The sequence below is a fragment of the Suricata suricatta genome, chromosome 5, assembly GCF_006229205.1.
Source record: "Suricata suricatta isolate VVHF042 chromosome 5, meerkat_22Aug2017_6uvM2_HiC, whole genome shotgun sequence".
In the NCBI taxonomy this organism is placed as follows: domain Eukaryota; kingdom Metazoa; phylum Chordata; class Mammalia; order Carnivora; family Herpestidae; genus Suricata; species Suricata suricatta.
In genome coordinates this window covers 351,579-367,954 of record NC_043704.1, presented here as the reverse complement: position 1 = coordinate 367,954, position 16,376 = coordinate 351,579, and the positions used below count along the sequence as shown (strand labels likewise).

The window sequence follows — 16,376 nt, the reverse complement described above, 5'->3', positions numbered from 1 at the left end:
CCCGCGCTGCACGCGGCAGGACTCCGGCCTCTCTCGTTGGCGAGCAGAGCTCCATTGCAGATGTAAACCCCGTCCTTACCCAGTCCCGCTTCGTGGACGTTTGGGCCGTTTCTGTGACTCGGCTGCTGTCGAAAGCGCTGCTGTAAACCTTGGGGTGCTCAGCCCCCCTGGATCCTGTGTGGACGTTCCTGGCGGCGCCCTACTGATTCCGGAGTGGCTGCCGCAGTTTGCGTCCCGCCAGCCGTGCCAGCGGGTTCCCGTTTCTCCGTCATTTTTCTATTTGAATTGGGTGGTCAGCCTACCGTTCCACTAAGAAATTGCCATCAAGTGTTTTACATCTGAGAGAGTCCGAGTCTGACTGCCTTGCTGTGGGGACTCGGCAGCTGCACAAGGCTTCTCTTGCTGTGAGGAGACCCTTCTCCGGGAAGAAGGGGCAGGAGGCGCGCACGCTTGGCACCTGCTCTTTTGATGATTTAGTTTTTCATATGTATATTTTTTTTATCTTAGAGCGAGAGACAGAGTGCGCTTGTCGGGGGAGAGAGGGAGAGAGAGAGAGAGAGAGAGAGAGAACACATGAGCGGGGAGGGGCAGAGAGAGAGAGGGAGACAGAGTCCTAAGCAGGTCCAGGCTCTGAGCACAGAGCCTGATGCAGGGCTCGAACTCAAGAACCATGAGATCATGAAGTCGAACGCTTAACCGACTGAGCTACCCAGGTGCCCCAAGATGGTTTTTAATGTAGCTTTACTTTGTTTTATTTTTTTTAACAACAGCTTTATTTAATATACCATAAAACTTTAAAGTATATACATTTTAGTGATTTTTAGTATATTCACCAAATTGTGCAACTTTCGTTACCATCTGCTTCCAGAACCTTTGCATCACCTCAAAAAGACTCTCCCCCCACAGCCTCAGCCCCCTCTCCCCTCCTTCAGCCCCTGGGAACCACTGCTCTTTTGGAATCATACGGTCTGTGCCCTTTTGTGTTCTTTTGCTTTCACGTAGCACGATGTTCTCTAAGGTTCTAGATGTTGTCACAGGTATTAGGACTGTTTGCTCTTTGTCTTGTATCTCTTGTTTTTCTAATTTTCCGTTACTGCCTTCTTTTCATTTTAATTTCCTTGATGCTTATTCTGTGTATGTCTTTGGGTTACTTTCTTATGTGCCTGCCCTGGGGATTGCAGTGAACACTTTGTAACAGTGCAGTTCAGATTGATACCGTCTTACTAAGTCGTTCACAAATCCACTCTCCCCCTTCCTGTCCATTGTGCTGAGACTTTCCTGCAAACTACACTTGCATGCAGTTTATGCTCATTGCTCTATTCAATTTCTTATAAATCAGAGAGGAGGAAAGGAATTATAAAGCTCTGTTTACTTTGTCTTTCAGTTTACTTGTGAGCCTTCACCAGTGTTCTTTGTTTCTTCGTGTGGATTCAGATAAGCGTCTGGTGTCTCCTCACTTGAGCCTAGCCCTTCCGTATTTCTCCCGGGCAGTCCTGTTAGTAATGACTTCTCTTAGTTTTTATTTATCTGGGAATGTTTTAATTGCTCCCTCATTTTGGAAAGATCGGTTCCTGGATATAGAATTCTTGGTTAAGTTTTTCTTTTCTCACGTTGACCGTATTATCCTATTGCCTTTTGGCCTCTGGTTTCTGAGCGGTAAACCAGAAGTTAATCTTATCTGGAGGATGGTTTCTCTCCCTGGTTTCAAGGCTCTTTTTCGGAGTCTTACACAGTTTACTCGGGATGTGTCTTGGTGTGGATCTCTTGGAGTTTATCCTCCCTGGAGTTAATTGTGCTTCTTGTGTTTATAGATTAATTTTTTTTCATCAAAGTTGTGACATTTTTGGCCATTGTATGACTCTTCGAGTCGACTTTCTACCCGGGTCGCTTTCTCCTTTCCCCTGTGACTCCTGTTACGTACATGGTCAGTGAGGGTGTCCCAGCAGGCCTTTGAAGCTCTACTTATTTTTCTTAAAAAAAATTTTTTTTAATGTTTATTTTTGAGAGAGAGAGAGAGAGAGAGACAGAGCGCAGCCGGGGAGGGGCAGAGAGAGGGGGACGGAGGATCTGAAGCGGGTTCCGTGCTGACAGCAGCAAGCCCAATGTGGGGTTCGAATTCACAAACCATGAGATCATGACCTGAGCCGAATGAAGTCGGACACTCAACTGCTGAGCCACCGGGCGCCCCACGAATGGAGCTTTCCTGTGAGCTGCAAGACAGGCTAGTTAGTGACAGTTGGCGAGGTCGTGCCTTTGGGGAGATTCCCAACTCTTCTGTCCCCCCCAGCTCGTAGGACCGCTGGGCTGCTGTGCTCCGGGCTGTACCTGAGATTGGAGTGATGGGATCAGGGCAGCTTAAAAACCTCAAAGGTTGTTGTTTGATGGAAACTCAGACTTTGTTTTCAGTAAACACTCCTTGGATTATTACAGTTCTTAATTTCCAGAGCTCTGAAAAATTGATTTTGACAGTCTTTGCCTGTGTTCCCTGTGTCTTTATGGAGAATACAGTTTTGAGAGGTCTTTATTCTATTATTGTGGAAGTGCTACCTCTGTGGGTGTTTTTTTTTAAAAGCTTATTTGATTAATATGCTTTAATTCATTAGGCGAACCTTACAAAAAAGCAATTTTTATTGTTTAAGAAGAAATAGGGTTTATCTTTTAAAAGTAAGGAACTTAGATTTGTGGATGGCTTGGATTTTGATGGCCACGATACCCTGGTGATGGGTAATTTCCTAATGGGGCCATTTGGGAAAGGTAGCCAGCTGTCTTTGTATGTTCTGTATGAGAAGCACGTTGGAGTGCATGTGCTTCGTGAGTAGTGGATTGGCTCCTTCTGATCACTGCTCTTGGCACCGTATGGACTCAATAAACATTTGTTGAATGAAATATATTTTAGCAAACAGCAGAGAAGTGGAACTAGCATAATTTTAGAGCTTAATGGCCTATTTGTTGTTAATAACGTACTTTTTGGACAGGGTGAATTTGAAAGTGAAGATTCCTTACGTGAACAAGAGAAGATACGTAGACTTGAGTGTGAGCAAGCTCAGTCTCTGTGCCGAAACGAGGAGTCTTTGCTTCTGCAGCTTCAGGAGAAGAATAACCAGATTCTGCAGGTATGTGGAACCTGTCTTTTCCGTGTTACTGTGTGTGGGGGTGGGGTAAAGTATGCATGATAACATAAAGTCTACCGGTTTAGCCATGTTTAAGTGTCCGGTCCGTGATGGTGTTCACAGTGTTGTGAAATACCACCACTACTCATTTCCAGAACTGCTCATCAGCACAAGCAGCAGCTCTGTGCCCATCGAACACTAGCTTCCCACTTCCCTCCCTCCAGCCCCTGGCACCCACCCTTTCTTCTATGAATTTGGCCACTTTTGGAACCTCATAGAAGTGAGATCATACAGTACTTATCCTCTTGCGTCTGGTTTATTTCACTTAGCATAATGTCTGTGGAGTCCATCCATGTTGTAGCATGTGTCAAAGTTTTATGGTTTTTTATGGCTAATAACTTTGTTATATGTAGATACCACATTTTATGTATCTCTTCATAAATTTATCTGTTGATGGACTGTTTTGTGTGTGTGTGTGTGTGTGTGTGTGTGTGTGTGTTTAGCATTTATTCTTGAGAGACAGATGTGAACAGGGGAGAGGCAGAGAGAGAGGGAGACACTGAATCCAAAGCAGGCTCCGGGCTCTGAGCCGCCAGTGCAGGGCTTAAACCCATGAACTATAAGATCACGACCTGAGTGGAAGTCAGATGTTTAACTGACTGAGCCACCCAGGCGCCCTTCTCTGTGGACGGACTTCTTGATGGTTATTTCTGCTTTTGGCTATTGTGACTAGTTTTATAATGGACATTGGTATACAAGTCTCTTTTAGTCGCTGCTTTCCACTTTGGGTTTATATGTGTAGGAACAGGGTTGCGGGCTCTACGGAACTCTATATTTAGCTTCCTGAGGAACTGCCAGACTGTCCTCCCGAGCAGCTGTGCCCTTGCGCTTTTCTCTCAGCAGTGCACAGGAGTCCAGTGTCTCCACAGCCACGCCAACACTAACTTCCCATTTCTTTTCTCTTCTTATAATTGCCATCATAATGAGTATGAGGTAGTAGTTCACTGAGGTTTTGATTTCCATTTCCTTGATGATTAGTGATGCTGAGCACCTTTTCATGAGCTTCTAGGCCGTTTGTCTGTCTCTGAAGAAGTGTCTGTTTAGTCCTTTAACATTTTGAATTGAATTTGTTTTTTCATTGTTCACTTCATTTTTTAATAAGAATCAATGTGTATTTATACTACTTTTTAATGTTTGTTTATTTTAGAGAGAGAGAGAGACAGAGCATGAGCAGGGGAGGGGAGGGGAATGAGGGAGACGCGGAGTCTGCAGCAGGCTCCGTCAGCGCAGAGCCCTACGTGAGGCTCAAACTCATGAACTAGGAGGTCATGACCTGAGCTGAAGTTGGATTCTTATCCGACTGAGCCCCCCAGGCACCCCTTGCGGTGCATTGTAAATGGAAACTTGGGGTGGTGTATGCAATGTGGACCTCTATGACCCGACTGCTGGGCTCTCTCAGCCCCCTGGCCTCCTTGTGAGAATAACCTCCGGTGAATCTGCCCCTTCCCGCTGGGGTCTGGGGCAGTCCAGGATGTTTATGTTTATTCTGTTTATTCTGTTTTTGTAGGCGATGAATATGGGGGGCAGCCATATTAGTAATTTTCACCTTTAATCACCATCATATTCTGCCAATTTTTGTTAACAGGGATGATGAATGTTTCTTACAGACATTTATTCTTAACTAAATTGTTTTATTTTTTTTAACTATTTAAGAAATTTAAAAAAAATTTAACGTTTATTTATTTTTGAGAAAGAGAACATGAGCAGGAGAGGGGAAGAGAGAGAGGGAGAGACAGAATCCAATGCAGGCTCCAGGGTCTGAGCTGTCAGCACAGAGCCTGACATGGGGCTCGAACCCACGAACTGCGAGATCATGACCTGGGCTGAAGTCAGACGCTCAACTGACTGAGCCACCCAGGCACCCCTTAAACAATTTTTTTTTAAGTAGGCTCCATGCCCATTGTAGGGCTTGAACTCATGACCCTGATATGGAGTCGCATGTTCTACTGACTGAGCAAGCCAAGTGCCCTTTACCTGTTGTAAATAAAGCTTTAACAATTTTCCCTGAACAGCTGAAAGACCAAATTTTATCCTTAAGACATGAGGTAGAAGAATGCCATTCGGAACTGGAGAAGCTCCAGCAAAGACGTGAAAGGGAAAACCAGGAAGGCACGAATCTCATCTCGATGCTGAAGTCCGACGTTGACCTCTCTGACCGTGAAAGGTCAGTCGCATGCCCCTCTCTGTTGCTGCAGCCGCAGTGCCTTCTCCGCTGGTGGGATGGGACCCTTGTGGCGCCTTATTTTTCTCAGGAAAAGTACTGAGTAACATAAGAGGCACCTGTATACCCACCATCTCACTTTGCCAGATCGTCACAGTTTTGCCAGATTGTAAAATTTGATGTTTTAATGAGGCATTAACCTTAGAATTTAATTGCCAAATCTCTTCCCAGCAAAAATGGGTTTAGTCGGGAATAACAGAGACTCGGAGCAGCACCACCTAGCTGGGGCAGCGCCGCAGGCGAGCCCAGAGCACGGGGTAGAGGAGGCTGTTACTGAGACACGGGGGCTGCAGCGGTCTCCTCAACAGAAGGCCCCTGGGGGTAAACTGGGAGCCAGAAGTTTGGTAGCTTCTCGTTGGGGCGGCTGTGACGGTCTCCCGGTGGCTGAGCTGGGACTGTCTCATTGGCTGGACTGTTGCCTGGGCAGAAGGAAGCCTGCCTTCCTCCAGCTGGGATAGTGAAGTAGTAGCCTCGCCAGCTGCCCCTCTTCCTGATAGGTCTGCAGTTAGTAGGGCACTGGAGCTCCCCCTGCCGGCCTCCTGACTCACTGTAAGCAAGTTTTCTATTAATTTTCACATTTAGCCCTTTTGATCAAGATCTTTCCTTGAAAGCATTTACTGAGCAAGAGTCAGGATTTTCACATTTAGTGATTTTGTCCCTCAGTGCCAGGAAGGACCTTTCCTGGTTGTCCTGTCCTATGTCAAAAGGCCGGCTGTAGGGCTGGAGGTGACTAGAGTGCTTAACTTTATAATAGTTCTCTTCTTTCCCCCCGTGTCCTGACTCTTGGCATAAAGTAGACGGTTTGGTTTTGTTTAGGGGCCATCACTTGCAAGATCTGAAACTTGAGGATTTTAGTGGCCTTTTAGGTGATGCACGCAGGGTGTGAGTAGCTCGCTTGCCAGTCCCTAAACCTGGAGTGGGCAGTTTGCCGCTCCGTCCTGGTTCTTTTAACTAAAAGAGATCTTGGTTCAGCCTGTTAGAAAAAACATACAGAGTTAAATACTACCAGGTGGATTCAACATCTAAAGAAAAACCAGAATAGTCTCAAATGACAGTTTGGAGTCCGTTGTGGTAGTGATGAACAGGTTCATCAGGCTTTTGTGCGCAAGCCTCAATTTTGTTCCAATCAGTAGGCTTAGGAAAAGCTACTGTGATTGCGCAGTGATTTCCAGTGAGTGTTCTAGCATTCTGTGAGGAATTTAAGGGCTTGATTCTCTAGACCCCCTTCAGGACGTTTCCTTTGGGCTGGTTTCATCCAGCCTTTGGCCTGGCCCTCACCAACAAGCATGTGGACAGATTGATAGAAGTGTGAGAAAGCAGACTGGTGAGTTGGAATGACTATGCACATAACTATGCTAAATAAACCTGTGGGGCTCCCTGGTCACTTTAGGGAACTCTTCAACCTTGGCTCGCAATTTGGCCTTACACCAGAGAACATAAGAAGCCTACGGTTTACGTAGATTCTCAGAAGACTTAACTTTAGAGAGCCAGGTTTTAATAGGTTCGGGAGAGGAGAGAGTGGAATGAGGTTCAGAGGAAAATGGCACTGGGAGCAGGGCCCCAGCGCCAGCGGCCGCCACGCGTCTGCAGAGATCAGGGGGAGGTGAAGAGGCCTTGGAAGCCATTCAGACTTCTTTCAGTTGCTTGCATCGTGTTAGAAGTAATGTTTTGCAAAGAGTCACACTTAGAATCCTGAAAACATCTGGAAGCCTCAAGATACCTTTTAAAATAGGCATCCAGGTGGTGGTTTTTTCTCCTGTTGTTAGGGAGCCATGGCTTTCTGGTCGGATTTTGAGGAAGACAAGTTTAGGGAGATCAGAAGTTCCTCGTAATGGCCTTGGAAGTTCTCAACTGCTTCCGGCCAAGTCAGCTCACTGAGTCAGAAACGCACCCAGGGGGACCGTCCTGTTTTCAGCATAAAACCAGCTAGAGCCCCAGCGAGCGGGGCCACCCCCGAAGCATTTTGATGACTGGCTCTCCGGTCCTCAGGGTGTCCCTCTGGAGCAGACAGGCCAGCTCCTCCACAGCACAGTCTCCGCGGGAGCAGCCCTCTGCAGGGGGAGTCAGACCCGAGGCCGCCACATTCCAGTGCGAGCGGGTCCCATCCCAGCCGGAGCGGGGGCGGGGGGGCGCGGACCCAGTTCCCATGGGAACAGTACAGTTCCAAGAGCGGGCCGGGCCGAAGGCCAGCATGGTTCAAGCTGAAACCCTTCTTTGTCCTGCTGGGCTGGCAAAACAGTCCCCCGGTGCAAGGTGCCTCTGTGGCTGGGTGTGTAGTTGAGGACAGTTGCTGGGTACGAGAGCGCCCCCTGCTGGCCTCCTGATTCCGCTCTGAATGCATGTCCCTTTCTTGGTTTCTACGATGGGCACAACTAGCGGTCTGTCCCTTTGTCTTCTTTGGGACTCTTATTTCAGAAATCCCCATTCCGGCACCATACAGACTTTCTCCCTTGTGTTGTCTCAGAGTTTTATTTCTGCTTTTCGTGTAGGTCTGGCTGGGCTTTGGGTTGAGTTACTGGTACCCGATGTCAGGAAAGTCTCATTCTTGTCCGAGCATCAGGCTCAGCACCACGTGTTGGACAGCACAGCTTGCTGTGTCCCCTCCGCTGCTCTCTGCCCACTGCCCAGTGGCCCTGTTGCTCTCTGCTGAAGCCCTGGACTTTTGTCCCCAGCAGCACCTGCCCACATGTGTGCCAGGGGGGTTCAGGCAGGCCTTGCTCACCCCCGAGCTGGGTGTGCAGAGAACATCTTTCGCATTCTGTCTAGACCTTGACTTCTCAAGGCTGTATCATTTTCTTGGAAGAGCTTGTGTGCATTTTCTGGCACTTGTGTGTATCTGCCTTGTGGCTTGCTGCTCATGCCTCGGTCACCCTCAGGCACCAGAGCAAGTGCAGGGAGTAGCATGGCCGGCTCGCACACGGGTCACGGCAGAGAGCAGACGACCCCCCACAAGTGTTTGGCATCGAGAAGGTCATCGTGGGGCCTGTGGCTTCCTGGCCTGCACAGGGGCAAGGAGGAGGGGGGGTGCTTTGCGGGTGACTCCGGTTTTCTCAGGGCAGACGTGACACCTGCCCACCTGACCCACCATAAAAATGCCATTTTAAAAATCAAGAGCGGCAGCTCAAAGAATCCGGTCACGTTGGTAGAGCTGCCCCCTGGGCTGCGTCCCTGTTGTCGGAGTCAGACCGGGTAGGGTCGTGGCCGACAGCCCGCTGCCTGCTGTGTGCCCGTTTAGGAGAGCTCTCCGGGACGCTCTGCGGAGGCTGCTCGGGCTGTTCGGAGAGACCCTGAAGGCTGCCGTCGCCTTGAAGAGCCGGATCCATGAGCGCGTGGGGCTGTGTCTGGAGGACGAGGGCCCGCCCGACGGCCAGGCCCTGCCTGCAGGTGAGCGCCAGGGCGACCCCGTGTCCGCGGCCCCGGGCCCAGGGCGCTCCCCCCGAGCTGCTGGAGCCAGGCTGGGCGGGCGCCCCACGCCCAAGACGGGGTGTCGTCTCTGGGACCCGGGCGTGCTCGCTCTTCCACAGCGCTGGTCCTGCGGGCTCACTCGCCACGAGGGCATCCCTGTGTGTGCTCACTTCACAGCGCCGGTGCCCGAGGAGCCGTGGCCCGAGGCGGCCCTGCTGGAGCTGGACAGAACTGTGCCCGAGTGTGTGGAGGGGTCTTCAGACGCCGAACTTAGCAGTCACGTCTGTGAAAGCTTCTTCATGAGCCCAGAAGGTTCACCGGAGTGCGAGCAGCCAGTGAGGAGGATTTACCGGAGCCTCGGGCTGGCGGTGGACGGCCTCCTGGAGCTGGCTCTGGGCTCCGCCAGACAGGTGAGCCCGGCCCCGCACACCGTCCGTCAGAATCAGGTCGGTGACGCCGATTTAGCTCCTGTGAGCTCCTTGTTTCTTGAGAAGGATGACGGGCTGCATAAACGGGTGATGGGATGGCGTGGTGACCTACGCTTGCTGGCGGAGGCCCCGCAGCCCCGTGCCCTGCGGGGCGCTGCGTGCAGGGGTGGATCCGACCCTTCGCTGCGCTCTCCTCCTGCGCGTCGGGGGGCAGACTCAGTTCTGGGTGTGCACCTGCCTCCCCCGCACGTCACTTTGATCTCCTGCCACTGCCAGCGATACTCTGCTCTGTGTCTTTCCCAAGTGGGAGTCTTTTCCGAACCCGGATTCCTGAGGCAGTGGGGTTGCTGTGGACGGAGCAGAGCGGAGCGTCCGGTAGACAGCGCGATGGGCCTCTCCCCTCCGCTCTGCTCTACCTCCGGCACCGTTTTAGTTCCGCTCTGAGGATGTTTTTGTTTAAGGATTGTCACTAGAAAAGGAATTGTTTTTGTTAACCTTTTAGAATGTTTTAGACAATTAGGAAAGACATTAAATATGAATGCATGAAAAGCAGTATAGCAATTTTTTTCCCATTCGACCCAATTAGGAGATAAGCATTTTTAGCCAAGACATTGCCATTCACATCCCAGAAATACTTGAGTACGTTTTCCCTACTTGGTGAGAGTGTGAGAAGAGGCAGCTCATGGCTGTTATCAAAGGGAAACCGGTAGATTCCCTTAGAGGCCGGCCGAGGGGGCCCAGGCCAGGTGCCCAGCTGTCTGTCAGCACAGACAGCTGGGCACAGGGGTTTGGGTCCAGAGGTTAGTGTGGTTCCTCCAGCCTGTAGCTGGCCTGCGAGCCTCAGAGCGGACAGGAGGACATGTCTGCCAGGGGAGGAAGGCGAGATGGCTCAGGGTCATGAGTGGGTTGCATCCAAAGAGGCCCAGAGGGGTGTCAGGGAGGGAGGCTGGATCTGCAGGAGGTGAAGACGTGTCAGATCTTCCCGCTGTGTTGACCGGCCCAAGGAGAGCCTCTTCCCAGCCCTCCCACCCATGGCCTCCCCTGCCCTCCTCCACCTGTGGAGCGCCCAGTGGCTGTCCCTGCCCAGATTTCAGGCTCTCGATGGACTTTGGTGAACTTGGTACATTCTCCTTAGCAGCTTTATTGTGCAGACATGAGGTACCAGTAGTTCACGAATGCAGGAATTTTCTATGCAGCGTTGTAGGCGTCTGTGTGGAGAACCTTTCCTTCTTTCTTTAAAGTTTACTTATTCGTTTTGGGGGGTGGAGGGGGGGGTCAGAGAGAGAGGGAGAGAGAGAATCCTGGAGGCTCTGTGCTATCAGTGCATCAGTGCAGAGCATGATGTGGGGCTCGGTCCCGCAAACCTGTGAGAGCATGACCTGAGCCAGGTTCAAGAGGCAGATGCTAAACCCACCGAGCCACCCGGGCTCCCCTGGAATTTTACTGTATTAAAATTTGTTGAACGAGTACATGTATTTAATGATTGACCTAATATCGAACATGAGAACAGTTTCTTGGAGAACACCAGTAGAATTCTGTTGACATTAACAGAAGCTTTATTTTGATGTGCCGTTCTGGTTTTCCAATGTGTTTTAACAGCTAGAGGAGGCCCGTCAGATTCATTCTCGGTTTGAGAAAGAATTTAGTTGCAAGAACGAGGAGACGGCGCAGGTCGTTAGGAAGCACCAGGAGTTACTGGAGCGCCTGGACGAGGAGAACGCCGCCCGGACGCGGCTGACGCTGGAGCTGCACCAGGCGCAGGGTGAGCGCCGGCTTCGGGGGGCGGGGGGCGTGTGGCAGGGGTGTGCTGGCAGAGGCGTGGGGGAAGAAGAGGCATTAACGGAAGCGTTCAAAGCAGAACGTCAAACTAAAATAAGACAAATGGTGTGAGGCCTCGGGGACGTGGCTCGTGAAACACACTGCCCGCACAGGAGCCTCTCGGGAGTCGGGGCTGCGGCGGAGGGCCGGGCCAGGACGGCTCCCCCCGCTGCATTTAACTCCTCTTCCTGGGCTCACAGCCTCCGAGCACTCCTCCCGTGGCGGTAAGGGAACGCCGTTCCTCCTGTCACGGGCAGTGGGCAGTGGGCGCCCCAAGAGGTGACATTTGTGCCCCGTCTGACCCCCATGTTTGTGGCGTCTGGTGCTTATGGTGTCTCACGTGCTGGGCACTCGGCATGAGGGGTGTGTGCAGGCGTGGGGTGGAGGTGTCTTGTACGTGGCTGCTCTCAGGCTGTCACCTTGTCCGGGGGCTCCTGCCCGTGCCGGGTGCGCTGGTCTGGTGCTGTCCATCTGGGGACGGAACCCCGGGCTGACCACTCCGCTCCCCTGTCCCACGGCTGCCATCTCGCCGGGGCCGGGATGCCTTGTGCGGCCAGCCTGCTCCTTTCGCTGCTCCAGCAAGGCCTCGGCAGCGGCCCCTCCCCGTCTCCGCAGGCCTCATCGAAGGGTTCAAGGTGGAGCAAGCCAGCCTGCAGCAGGCGCTAGGCCAGAAGGAGACGGCCGAGCAGGGCCTCGCGGCGGAGCTGGAGAGCCTGAGGCAGCAGCTGGAGCTGGCGACCCGGCAGCGGGCGGAGCTGAGGGAGGAGAACTCCGCCCTGTGCGCCCAGCAGGAGGCCCTGGCCGCTGAGGCAGGGGAGAGAGAAGCGGGTAAGAAATGCTCGTTCCGAGGCCGGAGATGGGAGCTGCGGAGGGTGGGAGCACACTCAGGCCTGGCCGGGGGGGGGGGGGGCTCAGGTGCCACGTCCTCCATGTTCCTGTTCCGTTAGAGGGGCTGCTGGCCCTGGTGGCCACTCCAGTCCTTAGAAGGGTGTGAGGCCGGCCCTGCCTCTGGGAGACGGGGCCACTGAGATGCCACCAGCCTGTTTGAGGTAAACAGCCATGGCTGTGGGAAAACGAGGGCCACTTAAAATTTTTACTTAAGATTTTTCACAAGTGCCTGATGTTAATCTTACGTAGGAAAACCTAGTTTTAACAAAAGCTTATTGTGGTTTCAGATTATTAGAGATTTTGTGTTTTAAATGTTTAGCATGTGAGCAGTCAAAACGTAAGGCTCCCAGGTAGCTGAGTCCGCAGGCGGTGGCACCACCCGCTCCGGCCGTGTTCTTCCCTCTGGAGGCGGACCCTCCGGGGACCTGGGTGTCCCTGTGCCTCCCGCACACCCGCCCGCCTCCAGGCTCCTGGGTCTCAGAGGCCGGCTTGTAGCGCACAAGTCTGCTGTGTGCCGCAGCCTCGGCCGATTCAGGAAACTCTACTCTTCCTCGATTTCAGTTTGTTACAAATTTTATTCAAATTCTAGTTAACATGCATGGTAAAATTAGTCTCAGGAGTAGAATCCGGTGATTGATCATTTACGTACGACATCCAGTGCTCGTCCCAGCAAGTGCCCTCCGAGCCCGCCTCTCACCCACCCGCCGCCCTCCGGCAGCCCTCAGTTTGTTCGCTGTCGTTACGAGTCTCTTGGGACTTGTTTCCTTTCCTTCTCTTGTTCCTCTGTTTTGTTTCTTACATTCCACATGTGAATGAAATCATATGGTGTTTGTCTCTGACTGACTTACTTCGCTAAGCATAATGCACCCTACTTACATCTTCATGGGTGCAAATGGCAAGATGTCGTTCTTTTTGATCGCTGAGTATTATTTCATCACACATACACACCACATCTGCCTTATCCATTTATCTGTCGACGGACATTTGGGCTCTTTCTATAGTGTGGCTGTTGTTGATGGTGCTGGTCTAACCATCAGATCTTTTTTCTTGTGTTTTTTTTTTTAAGTAGGCTTCATGCCCAGCATGCAGCCCAGTGTGGGGCTTAAACTCATGATCATGAGAACGTGACCTGAGCTGAGATCACTAGTCTGGTGCTTAACTGACTGAGTCACCCAGGCACCCCTAAGCATCAGGTCTTTTTCCCAATTTTAAATTCTTTTTAATTTCTTTCTTTAATAAGCAGTCAGCTTTTGGGCTTCTTCATCATTGCCGTTTTCTTTGTCCTCCATTTCATTGGTTTGGGGCCACCTTCGTCCTGTGCGCTCTCTTGGGTGGGTGCTAGCTTGTGGCCACCACAGCTCGTGTGCCGCTGAGATGCGGGTCTGACGGGCCCCTGGTTTCTGTGGGCGGACTGAGTTGTCACGTGGCCCTGGTTTCCGCCCACGTGCGGTGTCTCAGAAGGTCTGTGGGTCATCATTGCAGGCCTCATCTTCGTGCTCGACTTGCTGTCAGTGACATCGATCGGCCTGCCTGTGTCTGTCCCTTTTCTAATGTTTGATGTAAATTTTTGTTACTGAAATCTTAGCCCAGACTTACTGTGTCTCTTGCATGTCATTTTCACCCTTCATCGTCAATCTCGTTACACCTTAGCGTCTCTTGCGGACCTCCTGCTCGTGATGTCTGCAGAGCTGGTCTGGGGTGTCTCGTCTGGGCTGTGCGCGCAGCCACAGGTCGCCTCTACTCCTCCCGTGCTTTTCACCACACTTCCTGGGGCTCTCTGGGTGGGCGGGACCTGCCTCTGCTGATGGTCAGGCTGTGTGTCCAGCTCTTCTTCTGCGTCTGCCCCTCCCCCGCCCAGGCCCGTGTCCTGTGTTCCCCAACACTGACCTGCCGCTCTCTCCTGCTCCCGTCTCTGCGCCTGGCCATGCTGTTGTCTAGTGAGGCTCCATTCACATGTGAGAGGATGTGTGCAAGTGGGCAGGTGTGTGAGCAAGCACTGAGTGCGGGTGTGCACCTGTGCGTGTGCGTGAGCATGAGTGTGGGTCTAAGGGCTTGTCCGTTTTATGATTTCTTTAAACACATCTTCTCTTCTGGAGCTTCTCATAGACTGCGCTTCCCGGTGGGACAGACCTTCCCAGCGCAGGGCCCCTACCCCCCGTTCCCAGGTGTTCCTGCCCTGGCCTGCGTGAATGTGGGGTGGCTGGGCCCATACCCCGTCCATCAGGACTGAGCGTACCACCGTGAGCGTGGTGGTAAACTCCAGGGTGTTTGGACTTCAGGGCTGGGGCCCGTGGGAGACACAGACGTGGGACCAGCCAAGTAGCCATGTAGCCCTGTGCTGGGGAACAGCCTGGTCCTTGCTGTCTGAGGCCTGAGTGGCCCTGCCTCCGTGAGGTCCATCCCCAGGCGCTCCGCCGTGCCTGGGCCTGGCTCTTCCCACACGTGTTCCTGGGGCCGCGGGCCCTGCTGCACCTCTGTGTCCCTGCTTTCCCCTCAGAGGCCGGGCCTGCGGCATGCGGCCACAGCTCCAGGGCCCCGGGGCTCCTTCCCTGTGTCACCAGTGAGGTGTTGTACTTCCTGTGCAGCTGGGGTCACCTCACACCGTCAGCCCCTCCCCCACTCTTACTCTGACCTCTGCTCCCTCCACTCACCCGCCACACCATTCTTGTTCCTGTCTGTGGACTCACACGTGTGTGAGTTGTTGACGTGCTGCCCACCAGCACCGCGAGGCACCTCCTGACGTCCCTGACTCCGGGCTCCCCCAGGTGTGGTCCAGGGTGTGGCCACTCGGTCCTGAATCTGCTCTGGGTCCTCAGGAGCATTGGCCAGCTTTTCAAGAGCTCTTGGAGGCCCTGGCACCTTGTGGGGAAGTCCAGCTCTGCCTCGCCGGTTGGTGTGGTGCCTGTGAGGCGTGAGGCGGGTCTCATGGCTGCTTTCAGGGCGATGCCTTCTGTCCCATGGGGGCTTTTTTGTCTCCGTTGAAAGTTGTGTGGCAGCCGGGACCCGCTGCAGCTCCAGGGTGCACAGTCTGCCCGAGCTCCAGTCACAGGGGATGTGGACGGGCTGCAGACGACAGGCACTTGCTGTCTACATGCAGCCCTGGAGGGTGGGAGGTCCCGATGAAGGCCCCGGCACGCCGCCTCCGACGAGCACCAGTCTCTTCGCCGTGTCCTCACTCGCGGAAGGGGCGGGCCCCTCTCTCAGTCTCTTTTAGAAAGGCTCGAGTCCCATTCGTGAGGCTCAACATACGGATGTTGGGGGGGACACAGAGGTTCAGACCATCAGACCATGGTCGTGGTGACACAGAAAAGCACAGGTGGTAGAGGCTGTCCACGACCATAGGCCTGGAGCCCTGCTGTCTAACTTCATGCTTCTGTCTCTGAAAAAGCTGTGTATTCTCATCCGTAGGCACTCCTGTTACCATAGCGCCCGAGGACGCAGGTTTGTAGAAACGAACAAGTGGGTGCCGTGTGATTGCATTGTGTCTGCACCAGAGTCCCCAGTTTTTTTTTTTACCAAAGAGGAAAAACACTTCAAAGCTTTTGTGGCAAACGGTTAAAATATCCCGACGTTAGTCTTCAGTATTGATACATGCAGATGGGCGAGCATGTCTCCGGCGGCCTTCGCTGTGGTTACCGAGCCGGGGCGGGTGCTGCTTGGGCCGGGGGCCAGCCCTGCGGGCCCCGGAGGCTGTCGAGGGAGGGGCTCGGGGACCCGAGTGGAGCTTCTGTGCTGGCCCGACCTTGGACGTGGCCCTCAGTGTGGCCCTAACGACCACAGGGCACCCTCCCCTCAGTGCCGGGCCGCCCCTCCTGCCGCCTGTGGCCCTGAGCATGGTGCCGTCGGGGCGCACGCGAATGCCGGCGTTCTAACTGCATGTTTGAGGCTGATGTACCATAACGGCGGACTTACTCGCATGAAGTGGTGACGGCAGTCAGAAAAGATGGGCACATTTTTATAAAGCAGCGTGAGTTCTGAAAGCATAATACTGCAAATGAAAACTGTTGAAATTAAAATTCAATTTAGGGATGGTTTGAACACTTTATAGGCACTTCCCGAATTTATAGTGTCTACTTGGACTGTGGCCTTCTCCTCCAGTTATTTTAGATTGGCTTTTGATTTCCTGACAGCTGCCCCCTTTCCCTCTGAGACACGGTCCCTGCCCTGCGCGCATACTGAGCGTGTGACATCCGGGCTTGTGTCCCCTCTGATGGAGGTTTTAAGTTACATTTTGTTTTCCCATATAGGGGGGCACGTGTAAAGGAATAACTCCTAGAAACCTAGCTGGGAACGTCTTCTGGGAGTACCAACATATGTTCCTCTCAGTCTTTATATTTTGTAGTTTAGCGAGTCTTAATGTAAAAGGCAGTTGTTTTGGGTGGGTTTTTTGCATAAGTACTTGGCTTTGTTTTCTCGGGGCATTTGGCCGAATGGTGCCTCTGTGCG

At 52.7% G+C, this 16,376-nt stretch overlaps 1 protein-coding gene across 1 annotated transcript in view; it reads left to right on the top strand.

The window, feature by feature from the left end:
- PCNT (pericentrin) overlaps nt 1-16,376 on the top strand; it is a 113,000-nt gene that overhangs the window by 51,392 nt on the left and 45,232 nt on the right. Inside the window, exons 16-23 of the mRNA XM_029940586.1 lie at nt 2,976-3,113; nt 5,183-5,334; nt 8,627-8,775; nt 8,974-9,206; nt 10,824-10,986; nt 11,658-11,870; nt 13,581-13,711; nt 14,428-14,490. Of these exons, the coding sequence (XP_029796446.1) occupies nt 2,976-3,113; nt 5,183-5,334; nt 8,627-8,775; nt 8,974-9,206; nt 10,824-10,986; nt 11,658-11,870; nt 13,581-13,711; nt 14,428-14,490 (1,242 nt within the window). The remainder of the gene's footprint in view (nt 1-2,975; nt 3,114-5,182; nt 5,335-8,626; nt 8,776-8,973; nt 9,207-10,823; nt 10,987-11,657; nt 11,871-13,580; nt 13,712-14,427; nt 14,491-16,376) is intronic.